The 25,075-nt window shown below is 41.1% G+C and overlaps 1 protein-coding gene across 3 annotated transcripts in view; it reads left to right on the top strand.

The window, feature by feature from the left end:
• The window catches only part of ADIPOR2 (adiponectin receptor 2), an 80,053-nt gene that overhangs the window by 43,240 nt on the left and 11,738 nt on the right, over positions 1 to 25,075 (top strand). For all 3 annotated transcript variants that reach the window (XM_054718760.1, XM_028128100.2, XM_054718759.1), the window contains exon 3: positions 16,915 to 17,034. In XM_054718760.1, coding sequence (XP_054574735.1) covers positions 16,915 to 17,034 — 120 coding nt within the window. The remainder of the gene's footprint in view (positions 1 to 16,914; positions 17,035 to 25,075) is intronic.

The following is a 25,075-nucleotide window of genomic DNA, read 5'->3' as shown; positions in this document are numbered from 1 at the left end:
CCTGCATAGGCAAATTAACCCACCATCTTTCTTGGGTTAATTTGCATACCCACTCCTAATTTGCTGGTGGGCGTCGCAAAGGTACGGTCAATTAGCATGTTTCTCTTTTATTAGTGTAGATATACTTAGTAGTCCTTGTTGGTATAGGGGTAAGCATGTTCTCATAATTGGGTTCTAGTGTTTATGCATAAAATTCCCTTTTCAGTATTCCTTTTGCATTAACCTTCTACATCTTCCCTGTACTTCTTTGTTTTTCTCTTTTTTACTCATTCAGAAATAACCAACTTATTAGGACAAACTACTACCTTTTAACTTCTTTTACAATCCCACATACCCTGCCTGGCCAGTGTGGCTCAGTTGGTTGAGCATTATCCCATGCACCAAGAGGTCACCTGTTCAAAACTTGGTCAGGGCATATGACTGGATTTCTGGTTCCATCCCTAGTACGGGAAGGGGGCATGCAGGAGGCAGCCGATTGATGTCTCACTCTCACATCGATGTTTCGCTCTTTCCCCCTCTCTCTAAAAATCAATAAAAACATATTTTTAAAAAAACAACTACAAAATCCCACACACACCTTTCCTTTCTTCTGCAATAATATTTTTTTCTAAATTTCAAAAGAGAAACCGTAGAAAGGGTATCAATAATAATACAAAAGTTATCTTACACACCTTTAGCAGTTATTAACAGTTAAGGTATATATACAAGGTTTGAGAAAAGCCAAAAAAACAGATGTAACTATTATTATGACTAACATTACTAGCAGACATGTAAAGACAATCAAATAAATGGTGTTTTAAATTCAACATTAATTTGTAGGTATTCGGCCTTGTCGATATCCTGAGATAGCTAGCTATGATGTCAGTGGCTTCTCATTCTTGAGGAGTCTTTGATAGGCAGATGACTTGGTTAGGCACCTGATAAGGTCCCTTCTGATGAGGTTGGAGAGAGTCTTTAATTGATGTCTTTTCCAATGGACAAAATCTGGTTGTAAGTCGTTACATTAGCATGCTATGAAATGAATCAGTTACTAATTTATTAATTTCTTTAAGCTAGTTAATAATTATTTAGAATGTCTCTTTTTAGTAAGGTTCTTATATCCCTTCATCTAAATGCGTAGGATGGCCAGGGACTAATGAGGAGAAAGACTAAGTTTACCAAAAAGAGTAGGTTGAGGAGCATTATAGGGAGAGCTTTTGGCCAAGAAGACTTAATTTTTTTAGAGCAGTTTTAGGTTCACAGAAAAATTGAGGGGAAGATACAGAGATTTCCCACATAACCATTGTCCTCAAACCATCCAAAGTCTGTAGTTTGCATTACAGTTCACTCTTGATGGTTGCACACACTATGGGTTTAGACAAATGTACATATAACTAGAGGCTCAGTGCATGATTGAATCATGCACGTGTAGTGTCCCCTACATGCTTTCGCTTTCGATCACGGGGGAGCTGGGTGCCTGTCCGCTGGTGCCTGAGTGGACAGGCACCCAGCTCCCACGCTTTTGCTTTTGATCGCTGGTACACCAGGCCTTTCAGAAGCCTCTAGCGCGGCGGAGGCTTCTGAAAGGCCTGGTGCCTGAGCGGACAGGCACCCAGCTCCCACACTTTTGCTTTTTTTTTTTCATTGTTAATAAATCTTTATTGTTCAGATTATTACAATTGTTTCTTCTTCCCCCCCAATATCTCTCCTCCTCCCAGTTCCCACCCTTCCCTCTGCCCTTACCTCCCCCCCTCACTATCCTTATCCATAAGTGTATGATATTGTCCAGTCTCTTCCCGTACCCCCCACACAGACACCCCTTTCCCGTGAGAATTATCAATCCACTCCCATTCTATGCCCCTGATTCTATTATGTTCACCAGTCTATTCTGTTCTTCAGAGTTTTAATTCACTCGACTTTTAGATTCACTTGTTGATAGGTATGTATTTGTTGTTCATAATTTTTATCTTTACTTTTTTCTTGTTTTTCCTCCTTTTAAATAATACCTTTCAGCATTTCATGTAATACTGGTTTGGTGGTGATGAATTCCTTTAGCTTTTTCTTATCTGTGAAGCTCTTTATCTGCCCTTCAATTCTGAAGGATAGCTTTGCTGGGTAGAGTAATCTTGGTTGTAGGTTCTTGCTACTCATCACTTTGAATATTTCTTGCCATTCTCATCTGGCCTGCATAGTTTCTGTTGAGAAATCAGCTGATAATCGTATGGGTGTTCCCTTGTAAGTAACTAACTGTTTTTCTCTTGCTGCTTGTAAGATTCTCTCTTTGTCTTTTGTCCTTGGCATTTTAATTATGATGTGTCTTGGTGTGGTCTTCTTTGGATTCCTCTTGTTTGGGGTTCTGTGCGCTTCCTGGACTTGTAAGTCTATTTCTTTTACCAGGTGGGGGAAGTTTTCGGTCATTATTTCTTCAAATAGATTTTCAGCGTCTTGCTCTCTTCTTCTGGCACCCCAAAAATTCGGATGCCGGTACGCTTGAAGTTGTCCCAGAGGCTTCTTACACTATCTTCTACTTTCTGAATTCTCTTCTCTTCTTGCTTTTCTGGAGGCGTGTCCTTTGCCTCTTTGTATTCCAAATCTTTGACTTGATTCTTGCATTCCTCTAGTCTGCTGCTGGGTCTCTGTATAATATTTTTTATTTCAGTCAGTGTATGTTTCATTTCTAGTTGGACCTTTTTCATATCCTCAAGGGTCTCATTAAATTTATCGGCTTTTTCCATGAAATTCTTGAAAAACCTTATAACCGTGGTTTTGAACTCTATGTCCAGTCGTTTGTTCTCCTCCATTTCTTTTGTTTGGGATCTGTTTCCTTGCCTCCTCATTTTCATTTTTGCTGCTTCCCTGAGTTGGTAGGGTAGCTTTGTGTCCTATTTTGTCCTTTTGGTTCAACGGGTCAGCCTCCCAGTTACCTGAAGTGGACGCTCTTGGTGCACCCCTTTGTGGCCTGTGTGTACAGCCTTGTTGTAGTTAAGTCTTGATTGTTGTTGGTGTCACTGGGAGGAATTGACCTCCAGGCCAATTGGCTGTGAGGACCCGCTGTGTCTATAAAGGAAGAAATGCTGTGCTGGAGACAACGTTTATGGGCCGGGACTTGTTGCAGTAGGGCTTTGGCGCTCACTGAGTCCGCCTCTTGAATGTGTCCCTTCTGAGAGTGTTTGAAATCTGGTGTCGTCTCACACCGACCATTAGATGCCCTCATTTCTGAATCTCCAATGGGGTGCAGGTCAGCTACTGTCTGAAGCCACTCAGCAGGAGTTACAGCAAAAACTGCAGTTTTCTCCTCTTTGCTTGAGTGGTTTTGGAGCAGTCTGACTGGAGCTGCAGTTTATTTGGTTAATCTGCCATAGGGCAGGCCGTTTATATGCAAAAGCTGCTGTTTGGAGCCTGGGTGGGTTTGTAGAATGTGCGGGGTGGGTCTCAGGGTGGGGCGGGGTCTCAGGGCATCACTAGGCTAGGGTGTCGCAAACAGCAATGGCTGCTAGTCTGCCTTTTCTACCTTTCCCGTTTCCAAGTCCCTGTGTCCCGTACTCCAGCGCAGTAAACACTGATTGCTTGGGCGCACCTCTGCAAGAAAGTCACTCTCACTTTCCAACACAATGGCCGAGAGTCCACTTCTCCCCGTAGGTGTCTGGGTCCCCCACGCGTCCCCTGAAACTGGATTTCAGAGTGATCGGGAGCTTATCTCCCTTTGGGTTGGAAAAAAAGCCGCGCGTCCTGTCGCCCACCATCAGCCCGATTCATGCACCTCCGTACCTCAGCCCTTCCGCGTTTGTTCTTTCTTTTTCCTTCTTAGTTGTAAATCTACCATTCAGTCAGCTTTCCTGTGGTTCTGGGTGGTAGACGCTTTGTCTTTTAGTTGTATTTTTGAAATTGTTGTGCGCGGTGGTAGTTTAGTTGTTTAACTTTGCCGCCATCTTCCCACACTTTTGCTTTTGATCGCTGGTGCCTGAGTGGACAGGCACCCAGCTCCCATGCTTTTGCTTTCGATCGCTGTGGAGCTGGGTATCTGTCCGCTGGTGCACCAGGCCTTTCAGAAGCCTCCGGCGCGGCGAAGGCTTCTGAAAAGCCTGGTGCCTGAGCGGACAGGCACCTAGGTCCCCTGCTTTTGATGGTCCGCGGTGGGATGTGAGCTCACTGCCCCAGAGGCCCCTTCTGTGCCACAGCACAGCCATGGCACAGATGCTGAGCTCGAGCCGCTGCTGGCAACGCAAGCTCAGCGTCCCACCAGCCCAATCTGCCACCCCGGCCACCCCGAGTCCTGCCCCCCCCGTGCCTCCTGGCCAATCGCGGGCATAGCGAAGGTACGGTCAATTTGCATATTTGTCTATTATTAGGTAGGATGACATGTATCCATCATTATCTTATTATACAAAGTAGTTTCACTGTTCTAAAAATCCTGTACTCTGCCTATCCCCTAAAAATCCTGTCGTTTCACTGCCCTAAATAAAAATCCTGTACTCTGCCTATCTACTTCTCCTCTCCTGAATTTTTAGGTATAGTGGTCAAGGAAAGCCACTCTAAGATAGAGCATGTTTGAGGTAAGATCTGAATGATAAGGAACCAGCCATGCAAAGACTTGGGGAAAGACTGTTTCCAGGTAGAAGAAACAGGCTAGTACAGAGATCTGAAGGTAGGAATTAGCTTTTCTTTTTCTCCTCTTCCTCTTCCTTTCAACCCTACTCCTCCCCCCCCCCCCTTTTTTTTAAAGGACTGAAAGAAGCCAGTGCAATTAGAGTATAATGAGAGGGAAGAGTGAAATGAGATGAAGTCAGTGGACCAGGCAGGGACCAGATCATATAGGTGTAGAGAAGGAGTTTAGATTGTATCTTTTTAAAAAATATATATTTTTATTGATTTCAGAGAGGAAGGGAGAAGGAGAGAGAGATAGATACATCAATGATGAGAGAGAATCATTGATCGGCTGCCTCCTGCACGCCCCACACTGAGGATGAAGCCCACAACCCGAGCAGAAACTGTGACCGGAATCGAACTGTGACCTCCTGTGTCATAGGTCTATGCTCAACCACTGAGCCATGCTGTCTGGGCTAGATTGTATCTTAATAAAAGTCACTGGAATATAGGCAGTCTTTGGTGTGTTTAAACAGTAGGAGACATGGGTGATTTTTAAAAGATCACTGAATGTGGAGGATTGTGAGAAGACAGAATGGAAGGAAAAAAGAAGCCTGTTAGAATGTTCTAGGTGAGAGATGATGTTGGCTTGAAACAGAGTGGTAGGAACAGCAGAAATGGAAAGAAATGGATGGATTCCGAGTATTTTGGAGGTCAAGCTAGCAGGACATCCTGATGGATTAGATGTGGAGAGTGAGGAAAAGAGGAATTAAAGATGATTGCTGGATGTTTTAATTGAGCTAAAACTGAGATTTGTAAGTCAAGAGTGAGGAGTAGGTTTAAAGGTTCAAATCAAGAGTTCTGTTTTGGAATGTGAGATTTGAGATTTATATTAGTTGTCTTAGAAGAGATCTTGAGTAAGCAAGAACTAAATCACTATGATTTTAACTATTTTTAAAGCTGACATGAATCTAAAGAATTTTGCAGCATCAAGGAATTTCAGGCTAAACAATTAGACTGAAATTAAAAATGGCAAAAAGTTCTGTTTATAATAATATTAGTTACTACATGAGATAGTAAAATGTTTTGTTTGGAATTTTCACACCCAGTCTCTTTTGTGTTAATCACATTAATTGATTACCTATTTCTTGTTATACTGTGTATTTTTCTTTGCCATCTTCACTTGATCATGTCCTCTAAGTATATATTTTTTTGTTTCACTAACAAATAATCAAGTGAATGTGATTTTTTTCAACCTTATATGAATGAACTCATATTTCCCTGAAAACCTGTATTTGATTTTCCTTTAATGTTAGAGCTAACCCAAAAGCCAGAACAAAAGAACCATTTCTTTCTTTCCATCTCGTCCGCTTTAACAGATTTTTTGTGAGGAATCAAGGAGAGGATTTGATCCATAGATTGTAGAATGTTAGAGCTGAAAAGGCTCTCTGAAACCCTCTTGTTTACTTATCTCAGTTTACCAATGAGGAAATTGTGTTTTTGTTCCTGATGAAAATTCTTCTTTGTGTATTGTTTCTCTTTGGAGGAAGTTCTTTGCTAAAAAACCGAAGGTGGTTTATGAAGAGACCAGTACAACTGCCTGTGCTACGTACTTGGAGGTGGTTTCAGTAGAAAACTTATTGGATCATTTAAGCAATGAAATCTCCTTTTGCTCTGGTCCTTCCTTGGCCCTTTCTCTCCATTCATTATCCTATATTTAATCTATATGTAGTACTGTTCCTTGCTACTAATTTCAGGGTTATTAGTGTAGAATAATCATGGGAACTAGAAAGAAGGGGGTAGAGTTACAAAAAACTAATTTTGAGACTGAAATTAAATACACAATATTAACTTCCTGTCTTCAAGCGAGTTGAAGAGTTCCATATACTGACTTTTTGTTGTTGTTTTTTTAGAGAAAGGACTCATTTCTTACAATTTTCAGTTTTGAAGTGAAACTATCTGAACTGTTAGCAAGTAGAGTGTATCCTTTTAAATAATTCTTTTAAAAAATGATTTTAGGGAGAGAGGAAGGGAAAGGGATAGAAAGAAATAGAAATATTGATGAGAGAAAAACATTGATCGGCTGTCTCCTGCATGCCCCCTACTTGGGATTCAGCCGGTAACCTGGGCATGTGCCCTTACTGGGAAGCTTGGTTTATGGATAATGGCTCAACCGCTGAGCTACACCTGCCAGGCCTAAATAATTCTAATAATGCCTTAAATTTGTATGTAGCACTTCCATACATGTTATTTCATTTACTTCTTAAAACTGCACTCTGAAATAGAAGAACAGATATGATCTCTTTTTGAAAGTGGATGAAAGTAAGATTTATAAAGCTTAGAGTAATTTGCCCAAGGTCACATGGCTGAAAGAGCATGTGCTGTCTTCTGATTGCTCTTTCTGCTGAACAAAGCTGCCTTTGTGACAGCTGGCACCAGGTTGACTTCGGGTTTCTCAACTCCAAGCTCTGCCCCTGAGTGTTTTATGTTGAGCCCAGAGGTTAGATTCAATGGTTGGTTCTTGTTTTTTTTTTTGCTGGAATTGTTGCTGCACATCTTTGCTTCTTAGATGCATTCTAGCCTTTCGATGGATTTTCTATTTATTTTGAAAATAAATAAACCAAATGTGTCATGGTACAGTCCTTCATATTTCTAATGATTTTGCATAATTTTCTTTGAGTATTTGTTTCCTTCTTTTTAAGATGTAGAATTTAACTAGATTTCATAGATTTAAAAAAATATATGGTCGTTTCCCTTAGGCCCCCTAGTTGCATTAAATGCCAATTGTTTATAGGGTAAAAGCGTAATAGGAAAGCAACAAGGTGATTTTTGTTAAAGTTACAAACAAGTTAAGTGAAATCTCAAATAGTTATATGCATTACAGAGTGGTATGTCTTTTTGTACAGCATTTACCAACAGGTTCCTTTAAGTCTATTAGGCGTCTTGTGGCTCTTTAAAGAAAATAAATATATACAAATGCTAGGATTTTATTCCACACATATTGAACCAGAATCCTTGGGTCCTGGATTTATGTATTTAAAAAAAAAAATAAAATATAAATATATATATATATTTATATTTTATATTTTATTTTATTTTATTTTATTTTATATTATTTTATTTTATTTTATTTTTCCCAGAGAGGAAGGGAGAGTGAGAGATAAAAACATGAATGGTGAGAGAAAAATTGATTGGCTGCCTCCTGCATGCTCCCTACTGGGGATTGAGCCTAAAATCCAGGCATGTGTCCTGACTGGGAGTCAAACCGTGGCCTCCTGGTTCATAAGTCGACACTCAACCACTAAGCCACACTGGCCAGGCTGAATCTATGTATTTTTAAAAAGCTTCACAAGTGATGAAGATGTCACTATTGTTTGAAAAAGAAGTGTCTAAAGTAATTAGTTCTATTTTATTCAAAGCAGTTAATGTATTAAAACCTTCTTAGGAACGTGCTTTTTAGAAAATGACAAATCCCTACATGTCCTCTAAAGAATATTTGGGAAATAAAGTTAGATTTCTTTCTTTTTTTTTAATTTAATAAATCTTTATTGTTCAGATTATTACAATTGTTTCTCATTCCCCCCCCCCTCCATATCTCCCCTCCACCCGGTTCCCCCCCTCCTCTGCCCTTACCTCCCCCCCCCCCACTGTCCTCATCCATAGGTGTATGATTTTTGTCCAGTCTCTTCCTGTACCCCCCACACAGACACCCCTTTCCCCCTGAGAATTATCAGTCCACTCCCATTCTATGCCCCTGATTCTATTATATTCACTAGTTTATTCTGTTCCTCAGATTTTTTTTAAAAATATATTTTATTGACTTTTTACAGAGAGGAAAGGAGAGGGACAGAGAGCTAGAAACATCGATGAGAGAGAAACATCGACCAGCTGCCTCTTGCACACTCCCTACCAGGGATGTGCCCGCAACCAATGTACATGCCCTTGACTGGAATCGAACCTGGGACCTTTCAGTCCGCAGACCGATGCTCTATCCACTGAGCCAAACCGGTTTCGGCTGTTCCTCAGATTTTTAATTCACTTGACTTTTAGATTCACTTGTTGATAGGTATGTATTTGTTGTTCATAATTTTTATCTTTACTTTTTTCTTCTTTTTCCTCTTTTTAAAGAATACCTTTCAGCATTTCATCTAATACTGGTTTGGTGGTGATGAACTCCTTTAGCTTTTTCTTATCTGTGAAGCTCTTTATCTGCCCTTCAATTCTGAATAACTTTGCTGGGTAGAGTAATCTTGGTTGTAGGTCCTTGCTATTCATCACTTTGAATATTTCTTGCCATTCCCGTCTGGCCTGCATAGTTTCTGTTGAGAAATCAGCTGACAGTCTTATGGGTGCTCCCTTGTAGGTAATGAACTGTTTTTCTCTTGCTGCTTGTAAGGTTCTTTGTCTTTTGCCCTTGGCATTTTAATTATGATGTGTCTTGGTGTGGTCCTCTTTGGATTCCTCTTGTTTGGGGTTCTGTGCGCTTCCTGGACTTGTAAGTCTATTTCTTTCACCAGGTGGGGGAAGTTTACTGTCATTATTTCTTCAAATAGGTTTTCAGTATCTTGCTCTCTCTCTTCTTCTGGCACCCCCATAATTCTGATGTTGGTATGCTTGAAGTTGTCCCAGAGGCTTCTTACACTATCTTCAACTTTCAGAATTCTCTTCTCTTCTTGCTTCACTGGAGGAGTGTCCTTTGCTTCTTTGTATTCCAAATCTTTGACTTGATTCTTGCGATCCTCTAGTCTGTTGTTGGATCTCTGTATAATATTTTTTATTTCAGTCAGTGTATGTTTCATTTCTAGTTGGTCCTTTTTCATATCCTCGAGGGTCTCATAAAATTTATCGGCCTTTTCCAGGAATCTTGAAAAACCTTATAACCGTGGTTTTGAACTCTATGTCCAGTCGTTTGTTCTCCTCCATTTCTTTCTTTTGTGATCTGTTTCCTTGTCTCCTCATTTTCGCAGCTTCCCTGAGTTTCTCTGGTAGCTTTGTGTACTAGGTGTCCTTTTGGTTCATCGGGTCAGCCTCCCAGTTACCTGAGGTGGACACTCTTGATGCACCTCTTTTGTGGACTCTGTGTACAGCCTTGTTGTAGTTGAGTCTTGGTTGTTGTTGGTGTCACTGGGAGGAATTGACCTCCAGGCCAATTGGCTGTGGGGACCCGCTGTGTCTATAACGGAAGAATTGCTGTGCTGGAGACACGTTTATGGGGCAGGACTTGTTCCAGTAGGGCTTTGGTGCTCACTGAGTCTGCCTCTTGAATGTGTCCCTTCTGAGAGTGGTTGAAATCTGGTGTCGTCTCACACCGACCATTAGATGCCCTCATTTCTGAATCTCCAATGGGGTGCAGGTCAGCTACTGTCTGAGGCCACCCAGCAGGAGCTACAGCAAGAACTACAGTTTTCTCCTCTTTGCTTGGGGTTTGGCAGTTTTGGAGCAGTCTGACTGGAGCTGCAGTTTATTTGGTTAAGCTTCCACAGAACAGGCCATTTATATGCAAAAGCCACTGTGTGGAGCCTGGGCGGGTTTGTAGAATGTGCAGGGCGGGTCTCAGGGCGGGGCGGGGTCAGGGCGTCACTAGGCTAGGGTGTGGCAAACGGTGATGGCTGCCGTCAGCTGTCTCTGCCTTTCCATGTTTCCAAGTCTCTGTGTCCCGCACTCCAGCTCAGTAAACAATGATTGCTGGGCGCACCTCTGCCAAAAAAGTCACTCTCACTTTCTGACCCGATGGCCGAGAGTCCAGCTTCTCCCCGTAGGCGTCTGGGTCTCCCGTGTGTCCCCAGAAACTGGATTTCAGAGTGATCGGGAGCTTGTCTCCCTTTGGGTTGAAAAAAAGGCGCGTGCCCAGTCGCCCGCCACCAGCCCGATTCGTGTGCCTCCGTACCTCAGCTTTTCAGCGTTTGTTCTCCTTTCCCTTTCCTTCTTAGTTGTAAAACTTCCACTCAGCCAGCTTTCCCGTGGTTCTGAGTGGTAGTCGTTTTGTCTTTTAGTTGTAGTTTTGAAATTGTTGTGCGAGGCGGCAGTTTAGTTGTTTATCTTTTCCGCCATCTTGGTTCCTCCAGATTTCTTTATTTATTTGTTAAAGGAAAATGTCACATTTACTCATAGTTGACTCTTAAAAAATTAAGATAATTCACATATAAAATTCACCAATTTAAGGTGTACAATTCATGGTTTTAGTATATTTACAGAATTGTGCAACCATCACTACAGTCTAATTTTAGAACATTTTTTCATCCCCAAAAGAAACCTCTTACCCATTAGCTGTCACTCCCTATCCCCACCCCCTAACCCTAGGCCACTTCCAATCTACTTTATGTCTTTTCTGGATTTGCCTGTTCTGGACTTTTAAAAAAAATTAATCCTCACCAGAGGTTATCTTTTCCATTGATTTATTTTTATTTTTTTGCAAAAGTGGAAGGGAGGGGAAGAGGCAGAGTGAGAGAAACATCGATGATAGAGACACACATTGATTGGTTTCCTCCCCCATGTACTCCATCTAGGGCCAGGGATCGAACCCACAATCGAGAACGTGCCCTTGACCAGAATTGAACACTCGACCTTTCATTCTGAGGACTTATGTTCTAACCATTGAGCAACTGGCTAGGGCCTCAGTTATTATTTTTTATAGGCATCTTAATATCCACTAACCCTTCAGTTTGTATTTGCTAACTATATCAGCTTGCTAATGCCTTTACTACATAGTTCAGAACTCTAAATTTAAGACTGGATTAACCTGTCAATTTTCCAAAAATAACCTGGTTCTCAAACTAAGCCAAGTTTATACTTACTGCAGTGAGAGGCAGCATTGCTCTAAAGAGTTCCAATAGTGTTTTAGAAAGAAGAGGTCCTGGATGGAAATTTACAGGGTTTTGGTGTCTCGGTTCTAGTGGTTTAAGGCAGGTCTTTTTTCCTTTTTTTTTTTTTTTCTTATTGAATTCATTGGTGGTGACATTGGTTAATAAAATTATATAGGTTTCAGATGTACAGTTCTATAATTCATCATTGTATATTGTATTGTGTGTTCCCCACCCCAAGTCAAATCTCCTTCCATCACCCCCTTTACTCTCTTCTACCTCCCCCTACCTCCCTATACTTCTGATAGTCACCATACTGTTGTCTTTGAAAAAGGTTAGGGAATTAAGCAAAACAACAAACAAATAAAAACACACACACCACAAATACACACACACAAAAAGCCCAAAACCTCATAGGCACAGACAAGGCAGGTCTTTCAACTCAGAGAACATACTGGCACTGGGCAAAGCTTGAGATAGAATAGTTTAGGACTCGTTGAGCAAGTCTCGATGAGCAAATATTTGTTCGATAAGCGAGCAGGTTTGCTTAGCTGAGCAATTTATTGTATTAAGGGACTGGTGGAGCAGCCTGTTGTTTAGTTAAATGAATTTTTGAGAAGTTCCTAAAGCGAATAATGAAGTTATGCACTGGTTTTTATCCTTAATTTGCTGGGCAAGATTTTCCTGGAACAATTGATAAAGTCATGTTGATGTAAGGGCTTTAGATTCTTCTTTATCATTAAGTTATGTGAATGTAGAAGGTCTCAATGGCATCTATAAAGGCAGACACATTTTAATTAAATACTGTTCCCAGCCCTGGGTATTTTACAGTTCCCGTGACTTTAATCTTCTAACTTTAGATGGCATTATGATTATGGATCTCTGTGGCACTTTGTTTACTGACTTCAATTAGTATTTCAATATAATTTATCCCTGAATGCACCCTAAGTTTCAGTTGAACTGAACTAGTTTCTATTCCTCAAAATGGTACTTTTGCTTTTCCTTTTCCCTCTTGACTATTGTGTTCATTTCATCTTATCAAAATTCTGTACCTCATTCAACCTTTCCTGAGTCCCACACTTTCTATCTTTAAACTAGCTATACCGTATTTCTTTATAGTCATTTATGTGACTCATTCAGCCCCTTATTAGATTGTAAGCCCATGGAAAACAGACTGTATTTTACTCATCTTTTAAAAAAATCCTTTTAATAAATATTTGTGTTACAGTGATTTTCAAACATTTTTCATCTCATGGCACACATAAACTAATCACTAAAATTCTGTGGCACACCAAAATATATAATATATTATTTTGACAATTTGATAAAAAAAGATATAATTTTGATTAATTCACACCAGACAGTTGTTGTGTTGATTGTTGTCATTTTTTTATGTGCCCCTGACTAAATAGTAAGGTATTGCATGTTTTAAAAATTCTTGTGGTACACTAGATGAAAATCGCTACTCTGTTGAACTGAGTCAGGCTAAAAAAGATAAATGTCCAGTAGATTAATGAATTATTTCATACTAGAGGCCCAGTGCATGATTAAATCATGCATGTGTAGGGTCCCCTACACGCTTTCGCTTTCGATCACGGAGGAGCTGGGTGCCTGTCCGCTGGTGCACCAGGCCTTTCAGAAGCCTCCGGCGCAGGGGAGACTTCTGAAAGGCCTGGTGCCTGAGCAGACAGGCACCCAGCTCCCCCGCTTTTGATGGTCCCCAGTGGGACGGGAGCTCGCTGCCCCAGAGGCCCCTTCTGTGCCGCAGCACAGCCATGGCACAGATGCTGAGCTGCCACTGCCGCCGCTGGCGACGCGAGCTCAGCATCCCGCCAGCCCAATCTGCCACCCCGGCCACCTCGAGTCCCGCCCCTTACCCCCCGCGCCTCCTGGCCAATCATGGGCATACCGAAGGTGTGGTCAATTTGCATATTTGTCTATTATTAGGTAGGATTAGACTGATCTTAAAGGCCTTTTATCTCTATGATTCTGTCTTTCCAAAGATAAAATATATTCTAGAGAACTGTCATTTTAGCTTGTACTTTGGATAGATCATGAGTCAGATAAAATTGTTTTTTTAAAATATATATTTTTATTTATTTCAGAGAGGAAGGGAGAGGGAGAGAGAGATAGAAACATCAATGATGAGAGAGAATCATTGATCAGCTGCCTCCTGCATGGCCCCCACTGGGGATTGAGCCCACAACCCGGGCATGGGTCCCTGACTGGAATCGAACTCGGAACCCTTCAGGTCTGCAGGTTGATGCTCTATCCACTGAGCCAAACCAGCTAGGGCAAATGTTATTGTTTTGAAATATAACCAACTTTAACTGAGTCTTCTCACAGATGGACTTAACTGAATGTAGCAGGAAAAAAATGTTAAAAAGTGTTTCATTCTCACTTCATAGCATTCACTTCTCTTTATTTTTTATTTTTTAAAATATATTTTATTGATTTTTTACAGAGAGGAAGAGAAAGGGATAGAAAGTTAGAAACATCGATGAGAGAGAAACATCGATCAGCTGCCTCTTGCACATCCCCAGTAGGGTACAAGAGGGACCAAGGTACATGCCCTTGACCGGAATCGAACCTGGGACCCTTGAGTCCGCAGGCCGACGCTCTATCCACTGAGCCAAACTGGTTTCGGCTTCACTTCTCTTTAAATATAGTGACTTATTCGTAGAAGGTCTTAGGGAATTAAGTTTTATGCTTTAATTTTAGGCAGGTTTGGTTTTAATTCTTTAATCTTTCATAATGTCCTGTTTCTCCTCGTAGGTTCCTTTTGATAAGGGTTAGAGGTATGACCACAGAACAGAACATAGTATATATTCAACACTTGTATGTGATATTTTAATATAGTTGCAGTTCAGTGTTGAAAGAGAGATCTTTGGATACTGTGGTTTAGTGGCTGCTAGATGGGAAATCAGAAGTAATTTCCACTCATGACAAGGTGGTTCTGTAGAGTTCATATTGGAAGACAGAGACTATTTTATATATAGTGCCCAGCGTAGGCTTTCCCAGCTATCATGTGGCATTGCTATAAACTTGCCCATGTGCCCTAAGAGAAAGCATTTTTTTTTTAAAAAATTCTGTTTTCTGTCCAATGTTTGCCTCTACCACTATACCTACTTATTATCTTCTATCTAACCCAGGAAACTGTGTTTGCCACCACCCACTCTACACATCCCTAATTAGCAACTCCATAATGCTTGAATACAATAAATAGCTATGACCTGGCACTTAAAATTTTTTGAGGATATATTTGTGAGTATTTCTTTATAGGAGGGTGAGAATTGGGGATAATACATGATAAATCAATAGACTTATTAGTACTTTGTGCTTCTGAAGGAAACTTTTTAATAAAAATCTTGCTGATATGTTGGGGTGAATTAATGTGATATGTATTTCTTACCTCTGACTACATTGTGCCTAATAACATATACTGGACCACCAGATGGAAATCTTACCAACAGTAATAATGTATTATCTTGAATTGAGATTAGCTTTTTTTAGAAGCACCATTTCAGATAAGAAAGGATGGTTATGAAAGATGTGACAAGAAAATATGACAGGCAACCCTAATGCTTTGAAAATTTCCAATATCTATGAGTTTGTTACCATGGGTTAGTTAAATAATAGTAGCTCCTGAACAATATGGTTCAAATTTTAGTTACCACAGTATATTTACTGTGAGTAACTGCATAAAGTACAAGCTTTTCTGGTAGCTCTGCAGTCCACAGATCACTATGCAAATAATAGATGTGTATCATGGTCAGCGACCAATCAAGTCACTTCTTAGAAGTCTGTCAGTGACTGATTATTGTACGTCTGTTAAACTCATAATGCACAAGACAGGCAAGTGTATAGTTATGCTGCTTCCTAGTGATAAACATATATGACTTTTTACAAAAATGGAAAACCAAAAGAGGGAATTGGCTAACAAAGATAAAAGTGAAGCAAAAAAAAAAAAAAAAAAAAAAAGGATCATGATAATGCTGAAAGTAAAAGTCAAACATAAATGGATTATAGAAGAAATAGCTGACTGTGGCAATGTTGACACTGCCACCGCTTAAGAGATTTTAAGTAGGCAGCAAGAGGAACTTAGTGAAAACAAACTTGTCGACATAAATGAGTCAAGTGTTTGCGACCAAAAGGATGAGGATGTCCAGAGAAATGATACAGGCAAAAAAGTCAAATTAAAGGAACTCTTAAAGATATTTTAGGACACGAAGTGCAGAGAATAAAATGCTGAAAGCAGATCCAAACTTAGAATGGAGTATGACAATTTTGCCAAGGCATAGAAAAGATGCTCACTTTGTGTTGTAAGTTATACCACAAGAAGGCACTGTTTCGTTTATTTCTTGGCAAGTTTTAAACAAATAAATAAATTCTCAATATTTCTGTTTTAAAATATAGCATTTGAAATAAACTCACAGTTTTTAATGTTTTGACAAAGATTTTTTAAGGTTATGGACTAGTCATTTTCCCATTGGCTAGTAAAATTGTTTTACATGATTTTGGCTTGCAATCATTTTTATTGTCCTGCACTATCATGTAAAGCAGGTCTACCTGTATGTGCTGTGGCCTTTGGCCAGATGTCTGTTACCTGCAAAATCAGGCACTGTCATAACTAAAACTGCGAGTGGAAGGAATAAAGTATGAACTTTGGAACTATATGGACCTGAATTGAACTCTTCCTCTGGTATTTTGTAAGTGTGTGACTTAGGAGTCAGTTAACCTCAGGTTCCTCATCTGTAAAATAGTAGCTGCTCAATGAATACTTTAACACATTAAGTGCCAAGCCTGTTTTGTCTTCCTTTCCGTTTAGCCTGCGATATCCGATTTCACCGATATGCGGGCGGCACCAGTGACTGACCATTGGATGGAAAGTATAGTGTCACTCACCAGTGACTGACATGGCGCTTAACGTGTTAAAAAATTTTTGGATGGATGCTTAGGCCCTGGCACTAGTAACCACTTATTTAGTAAATAGCTCACTTATTATTAGCATTTTTCATAGTGAAGTATCTGATAAAATATTTTTTTCTGACGTAAACACATAATACTGGACTGTCGCATATATAATTTGAAGTGTATAGACCCTCATATGGTTTCTTTAGATCAGTTTCTCAAACACTATTGACATTTTGGCAGATAGTTCTTTGTTGTGGGGAGCTGTCCTTTGCATTGTAGGATGTTTAACAGCATCCTGGCCCTTCCTACTAGATGCTAGTAGCATTCCCCCCACTTATGACAAGTAAAAATGACTCCACATATTGCCATATTTGAGGTGGGTGGGAGCAACAACTGCTACTGAAACAAATAGGAATGCTGTTGTTATAGTTTATTTGTCAGAGAAAACTTGAGTAACTATTTTTCATTTTTAATACTCATAATTCTATAATAAACTGACTTTACTTCCTGTATTGTTACTTTGTTTTGAGGCTTTGTTTTAACCTTAAGAGAATTTCATTATAATTCTTCAAGGAAAATATATTGTTTCATTGGTTCTTGGTCTCTGTCCCTGACTATTTCTATGATTGCCTTGCAGAGCTCTGAGGAACATGAGTGTAATGATGAAGCTTCTCAGGAAGAGGAGGGGTTTATGGGCATGTCCCCTCTCTTACAAGCCCATCATGCTATGGAAAGAATGGAAGAGTTTGTTTGCAAGGTAAGATGGCAATTTCTTGTAATTTTTGTGTTATATGATCTGCCATTCCCAAACAGAAACCTTTAAGGAGTGGTAATGCCTTACCCTTTGGTTTGCTTTGGGAATAATCTCTGGCAAAATGGAGACAAAAGCAATCTCATGACTTTAACCCTATTCAAGGCATAATACATTTGCCTGCAGCAGCCATGATAAAGATTTGAGAAAACTAGAACATCTAACTGGTAAAAAAGTTTTTCCTAATATGGGTTATTGATAGTTTAGACAAGACAGAATGAAGCAAAATTGGGGGTGGTTAATGCCTGGAGATACTAAAGTGCCATCTCCAAGTCCCTTGAATCTATTTATGCTGTTGACTGTGATGGCAAGTAAGATACTCTTTCTAGGGTAATCAACTATTCTTTATATAGGAACTAGAGGCCTGGTGCATGAAAATTCATGCATTGGATGGGGGTGTCTCTCAGCCCGGCCTGCCCCCTCTCACAGTCCGGGAGCCCTCAGGGGTGGGAGGCGACCCAACAATCAGGGGAAGGCGACACCCCCATCACACCTCTGCTGCTGCCACTACTGGCAGCGCAAGCCTTGGCTGGCCCTGGTTACCTTAGCCTTGGGCGGCCCTGGGCAGCTGGGCAGCCGACATCCGAGGCTTGCCTGTGCCTCGGGCCGGCCCTGGGTGGCTGGGGGGCTGAGAGCAGTTCTGGCCGCACTGCGTGCCTGCCACCCCTCCAGCGGGGCTGAAAGGACTGGGGGACTCCAGCAGGGCTGAGGGGACTGGGTGCCGCCATCTTTGTGATGTAGTGACGGTCAATTTGCATATTCCCTCTTTTTTAGATAGGATTGCCTGGTTTTTGTACACATCTAGTGTTTTTAGTTTAACTGGTATATTGTCTCTCTAAGGCTTTTCTTCCAATTCACTTTCTGGTTCATTAGGACCTATTGTGGGGATTTTGTTTTTCTTTTTCCCTAAAATGGTAACTGGAATTGGGATTGCTTGCTTAGAGAAAATAGGTCAGGGACACTGGTAAATCTATAGCCACTTGATTATACTCATTGATCAGGGCCCTGGCAGGTAAAAAGTCAACATAAGTCAGTTGTCTATGTGTATATGTGTATGTAAATTCATTTACATATTAAACATTCCTGGAAAACTCTTTTAGAGAGAAATTTTCATGCATATGGTCATAGATTCTGAAAACTAAACTTAGGTTTTTCTGTATTCACAGGGACATTAGAAATAATTGAAGCCAGTTGACTTAGAATACTATACTTTAGATCAGAGGACAAGAAGAAAACATTATAATAGAGACATCCCTTCCAAGATGAAGTGATTGGTGGAGAGGGGAAGGGGAGGGATATAAACATTATGGGATTACTTAGAGCCCAGGACATTTTTTATAAAAAATCTTTATTGTTGAGGATATTACAGATGGCCCTGTTTTCTTCCCCCGTTGCCCCCCTCCACCCAGTTTCCACTCTGCCCGAAGCCTTCACCACCTATTGTCTGTGTCCATAGGTAATGCATATATGCATTTAAGATCTTTGGCTAATCTCTTCCTGCCCCTTCCTCCACACTTTTCTCTGAGATTCGCCAGACTGTTCCATGTTTCCATGCCTCTAATTCTATTTTATTCACCAGTTTATTTTGTTCATTAGATTTCTTGTTTATTTTGATTTTTAGATTTAATTGTTGAAAGGTATTCGTTGCCATTTTATTGTTCATATTTTTATCTCTCTTTTCCTTCCTCTTCCTCTTCCTAAATAATACCCTTCAACATTTCATGTAATACTGGTTTGGTGGTGATGACTCCTTTAGCTTTTTCTTATCTCTGAAGCTCTTTATCTGACCTTCAATTCTGAATGATAGCTTTGCTGGGTAGAATAACCTTGGTTGTAGGTCCTTGCTATTCATCACTTTGAATATTTCTTGCCACTTGCTTCTGGCCTGCAAAGTTTCTCTTGAGAATCAGCTAACAGTTGTATAGTGCTCACTTGTAGGTAACTAACTGTTTTTCTATTGCTGCTTTTAAAAGAGACAGTCTCTCTTTGTGTTTAACCATTGGCATTTTAATTATAATGTGTCTTGGTGTGGGCCTTTTGGGGTTCCTCTTTTTGGGACTCTCTGTGCTTCCTGGACTTGTAAGTTTATTTCTTTCACCAGGTAGGGGAAGTTTTCTGTCATTATTTCTTTAAATAGGTTTTCAGTATCTTGCTCTCTTCTCTTTCTGGCACCCTCATAATGTAAATGTTGGTATGCTTGAAGTTGTCCCAGAGACTTCTTACACCAAGCATGTCAAACTCACTGTATGCAGCCCACAACAAATATTTTTGCGGCCTAGCCAATATAACAGTATGTAAGAAACGTTTCAGTAAAAAATTCGTAACTTAATTTTTACAATATCCTGTTATACATAATTATTAATAATGAACTACAACGTTTGCTAATGACTGATTACTATAATTGTTGTTGCATTCATTCATTTCCCTTACACGCCTTACGCGCAGGTGCATTATTTCTCTCCACTAATACTAGCAGCGAGCATTTTAGCAGCCAATTGCCACATCATTAGTCTTGTACTGACTTGTTTGGTGTGTGCAACAGATTTTGCTTTCGGAAAACAAGAACAATAGGTTTATTTGTGTTAGGCTTATTAATTTGTGCAGTTATTCAGTGTCTGGTAAGTTAATGTTCAAGAAAAAATATTAATTTTTATCAAAATGTTCTATTAGTTTATGTTAACGATTACTCATTTATTTCAGCTCTTTGTATTCAGCATGTCTCTTTCGAAGTAAACCTACGTTTCTATGAAAATTGAAGCTTTTGTTTTTTTGCAGGCCACATAAACTTAAACCTTGTTTATTTGGCCCGTGTTAGCCTTTGAGTTTGACATGTTTGCCTTACACTATCTTAATATTTTTGGATTCTTATTTCTTTTTGCTCTTCTGATTGCGTGTTTTTTGCTTCTTCATATTCCAAATCATTGATGTAGTTCTTAGAATCCTCTACTCTACTGTTGAACCTTGTAAATTACTCCTTATTTCAGTTTGTGTAGGCTTAATTTTTGACTGGTCCTTCTTCATGTCTTTGACATTTTCACTAAGATCCTTGTAAGTCTCACTAAGTCCCTTGAAGCTCTCTTTGAGTCCTTTGGAGCACTCATTCAGATCCTTGAGTAACCTTATAACAATGGTTTTGAACTCTGTATCCTATAGTTTGCTTGCTTCCATTTCTTTAATTTGTGACATGTTTTTTTTCCTCCCCATTTTGGCTGCTTCCTGCGTTTGTTTCTATGTATTAGAGAGAGCTGCTATGGTTCCTGAAATTGGTAGAGTGGCCTTGTGTGGTAGGTGTCCTGTAGGGCCCAGTGGTTCAGCCTCCTCAGTCACCTGAGCTGGGCACTCTAGGTGTATCCCTATGTGGACTGTGTGCACAGTCTTGTAGTTGAACCTTGATTGCTGTTGGTGTCACTAGGAGGAATTGATCTCCAGGCCAATTGGCTGTGAAGACCAGCTGTGACTACAGTGGAAGAACAGATGTGTAGGACACCCCTATGGAGCAGAACTTGACTTCATTGGGGCTTTGGTGCTCACTGAGTCTGCCCCTTGAGTGTGTCGCTTGTGGATGTGTAGAGTTGTAATCTGGTATGGTCTGAAGCTGTCCACTGGGTGCACTGGCCCTGGGACCTCCCAGGAGGTGCAAAGTCAGCCACTGCCTCGGGCCACCTGGCAAGAACTACAGTCTACAGATGGCTGCTACTTATATTGGGTTTGTGAAGTGCCCAGGTGAGGCCCAGTTGTGAAGCAAGGCAGGCTGGTGCTAGTGCCAGGTCATGGGCCTTTTATTGATTAGTTTGGGGCACACTGATGCTAGCTGCTGTTTGTTTTAGAGATTTTAGCAAAGTCTGAAGCCTGAGCCAGGGTAGGCAATTTATATGGAAAAGCAGCTGCAAACAGCTTGTGTGGGGCTGCAAATTGAATGCGGTGGTGTCTCGGGTCGTCATAAGGGCAGAGGGGACAGTGTTAGCCAGGCTGATGGAAACTCAGATATGGCTGCCAGTCAGCTCTGCTACGAGAGGAGGTGTGGTGGTGGTGGTGATGGGGTCCCAGCACAGGAATGAGGACCCCTGTCTGGAAGAAAGCCACCCCGAGTTCCTGCCACATGCCAGACAATCCAGTTCCTCTCTGTATGTCCCTGTGTCCCCCAAAGCCTCCCGGCACTGGAGCTTAGAGGGATTGAGTCTGAGTACATTCGTGTACTGGCCCTTTAAGAGGTGGTTTTTACATCCCCAAGTTACAGGAACTTGTCTTCCCAGCTCTGGAGCCCTGGGCTTGGGGTCTGGGACCCTTTCACTCCTCACAGTGTGTGTGGGGGAGGGGGTGCAGTGTGAGGTGGGGCGGGGCGGGGCGTGGAGTGGGGGTGGGGGCTCTGCAGCCAAGATATCCCTCCCGATTAAAAAAACAGCACTGTGAGTGTCGGACCAGCCCATTCTGCATCTCCGCCCCTCTTACCAGTCTCAGTGTGCTTTCTTCTTTACTTCTCTAGTAGTAGGACATCTATTCAGCCAGGTTTCAGGTAGTTCTGAATGATGATTTTGTATCTTAGTTGTAATTTTGCTGTGGTTGTGGGAGGCAGCAAGTCCAGGCATTTATCTACGCTGCCATCTTGGTTCTCCGAGCCCAGGAAATTTTAATCAGTGTTTGAAAATTGGTGGAAAAAAAACCCCCAAGCAAAACAATAGATCCATTCTAGTGATTACTGACGTAGGAGAATTAGTACAGAAGGATACAAAAGATTTATTTTATTTTTCAAAAAGCATGTTTGGGCCCTGGCTTGGTGGCTCAGTTGGTTGGAGCATCATCCTGTACACCAAAAGGTTACGGGTTCGATATCCGGATGGTCAGGGTACTACTTAGGTTGCAGTAACTGATGTTGAATCTCTCAAAGTTGAGTACGTATTTAGTGTCTGGGCCATTGGGGATTTTTAATATTTATATTATTAGTGGGATACTGTAGCTAACTTCACTGTCTTTTTGTTCTTTCTGAACTAAAAAAAAGTAAATAAAACTTTCAATTTAATAGCTAATGGAAGAATAAATAGGGCATTTTTTTTTGCTGCAAACAATGACTTATTGAAGAAAAATGAGTGGGGCACAGAAATGGATAAGCCATTCACTTATCATCCACTAGCAGTTTGTCTATGAGAGCAGCAAGAAGAGGCCTCCTGTTACATGGTGTTCTCCAGACCTGCTCTACCCTGCTCTGGTGGTGCCACTGACCATACTTAAAAAACTAGCCATGTCCAGTGCCTCAAGGATTCTGTTTCTTGGATTGAAAGCAAGTAAATGGAGACAGTTTAAAATGAAGTGTCCTGTGGTCTTGCTGGTATACTTTCTCTTTAGGAAAAGCTTTTCTTACAGGAATAGGGGAAAGAAAATCATTTTAGTCTTTATAGAGAGTCCAAGTTTGATCTTGGTCTCTTTTTTTCAGCCTTCAGTTGCTGTTATTTTACCAGCATAGCCTGGCCCATGTGGGAATAGGTATATTGTGGGCATTTTTTAAAAAAATTCCATTTGTGCACTATATATTCTGATACAAACTCGGTGGACCGTTGCTAAGTTTGATGTAGGCGGTGTCTTTGTCAGGCTTATAAATAAACATGTCTTCGTCTAAGCTGTGATCCTGTTCTTTTTTCCCCAGGCAGTAAAAGAGGATACCTGTTTAGGTTGGCATGTGGCTTGACTCCAAGTTGAGAATAAGGTGTAGGGTTTGTTGAATATAACATTAATTGCAGTATAATTAGAAAGTCCAGCTCACTGGCTCAGTTTTTAGACCACTAGAATGTTTGTATAGAAATAATGGCTGGGTTGGGGGCAGGGAGAGAATCATTCTGATATTTTATGCACATATAACTAGTAAGAAACTCAACATATTCTTTCTGACTATAAAAAGGAAGGGAGAATTTGATTATTTTGTCTGTGTGGCAACACAATAGCAATTTTTATGTGGTCACAGTAGAGTTGTTTCCGAATTGTGAACTGCCTTGAGGATGTAAGGATTTGATGCTCGTTTTCCTTCCCTCTTAGAAAATAAAATTCTCCCGAAGTAAAACGGTAGCAGCATCTTGTAAAGTTAATCTCAGTAATGGCTGTTTTACCAAGTTCAAATTAGATAAAAGGAATTCATTATCTTGGTGTGTCTCTCTCTCTCTTTCTCTCACTATAAATCCCATGAAAGCTACAGGTACTTTTACAAGTCGTGGTAATATTAGCAGTAGACATAAAAAATTTGGATTAGTCTTTTGGCATTATTTTATTTTGTTTTATGTTAGGAACAAGCATTGAATAGTCAGATTAACACCAGTAACCACAGGGCCATTTCTATTCTTTTTTTTTTTTTAAATATATTTTTATTGGTTTCAGAGAGGAAGGGAAAGGGAGAGAGAAATAGAAACATTAATGGTGAGAGAGAATCATTGATCAGCTGCCTCCTGCACGCCCCCCACTGGGGATCGAGCCTGCAACCCAGGCATGTGCCCTTGACCGGAATTGAACTCGGGACACTTCAGTCCATAGGCCAACGCTCTATCCACTGAGCCAAACCAGCTAGGCTGGCCATTTCTATTCTTAAATTTAGTCTCCACTTCCTTTGGAGTTACACAGAGGATCAGTTTTTGATAAATGTCAGGAGACACTGAGGAGAGCAGAGAACAGGAAAATGTTGTGGAGTGAAAGGAATGGACATATTTCTGCATAGTAGAGAGAGAACCAAGCGTCTATGGTCAGCCATGTTTGTCACAAGAACCCTGAGGACAGCGGGTGGAATCATTGCCTGAAGCTGAAGCCTATAGGTAGACTATGTGCCTGGCATTTTTTCTTACATCTTTCTGGCTAGCAGAAGCAAGTTCATTTAGGATTAAGTGATCCTTGTGGTGTTGGCTCTCTGGGCTGAGAGACATTAAAAGAAGCAGAGTGCAGAGTTGACAGACTTTTTAAAGAGTGTATACTAAACTCCTGATCCCTTTTCCTTTAAAGTTTGATGGGGAGGGACAAACAGGAAAAGGGAGAAAGGGGGGCAAAGGGACTTGAAAGGCAGTAAGGCCAAACTTCTTTGTCATCTCTCCAGCATGAGGAGGGTTGGATTAGTTACTAATTCTCAGACAGGTGATAGCCTCTGAGATGGTTAGGGTTAATTCCACCTTTGGGATGGATGTTGAGGTTTGCTAACTCATTTATGAAATGCTTTGGGTCATTTCATTTGATCCTCATATCTTCCTTATGAAGTAATCAAAGCACTAGAATCCTCATTTTATAAATGAGGAAACAGGCTTGGCGATTTTGTGATTAAAGCTCATTCAACTAGTTAGTGGCAGACATCCAAGATTTTCTGACTCCTATGCTCTTTTCTACTTCATCATATTTGCTATGATAGGAAGAGAAGATAAAGGGAGAAAGAGAGAGCAAAAGGGAGCAAAAGGCACAAAAGTATGATTCTATATAGTTCTTTTTTCACCAACAGGAATATCCTATATAATAAAAGCCTAATATGCTGTCAGTTGTCCGGTTGTCTATTCAACCAATCAAAGCGTAATATGCTAATGATATGCTAAGGCCACTCAACCTCTCGCTATGACGTGCACTGACCACCAGGGGGCAGATGCTCTGACCGGTAGGTTAGCTTGCTTCTGGGGTCCGGCCAATCGGGACTGAGTGAGATGGGCCGGACACGCCCTGGAGCCCTCCTGCGTTCCCTCCCCGGCTGGCCAAACTCCTGCGTCCCTCCACGGCCTGATCATGCACCAGTGGGTCCCTTGGCCTAGCCTGTGCCCTCTCGCGATCTGGGACCTCTTGGGGGATGTTGGAGAGCTGGCTTTGGCTTGATCCCGCTCAACACAGGAGCTGCCCCCTGGTGGTCAGTGTGCTCCCACAGGGGATCGCTGCTCAGCCAGAAGCCAGGCTCACGGCTGTCGTCAGTCGGACATCTCCCGAAGGCTCCCAGACTGCGAGAGGGCGCAGGCCGGGCTGAGGGACCCCCTCCTCCCAAGTGCAT

The sequence above is a fragment of the Eptesicus fuscus genome, chromosome 7 (assembly GCF_027574615.1).
Source record: "Eptesicus fuscus isolate TK198812 chromosome 7, DD_ASM_mEF_20220401, whole genome shotgun sequence".
Taxonomy (NCBI): domain Eukaryota; kingdom Metazoa; phylum Chordata; class Mammalia; order Chiroptera; family Vespertilionidae; genus Eptesicus; species Eptesicus fuscus.
This window is presented reverse-complemented; position numbering and strand designations above follow the sequence as displayed.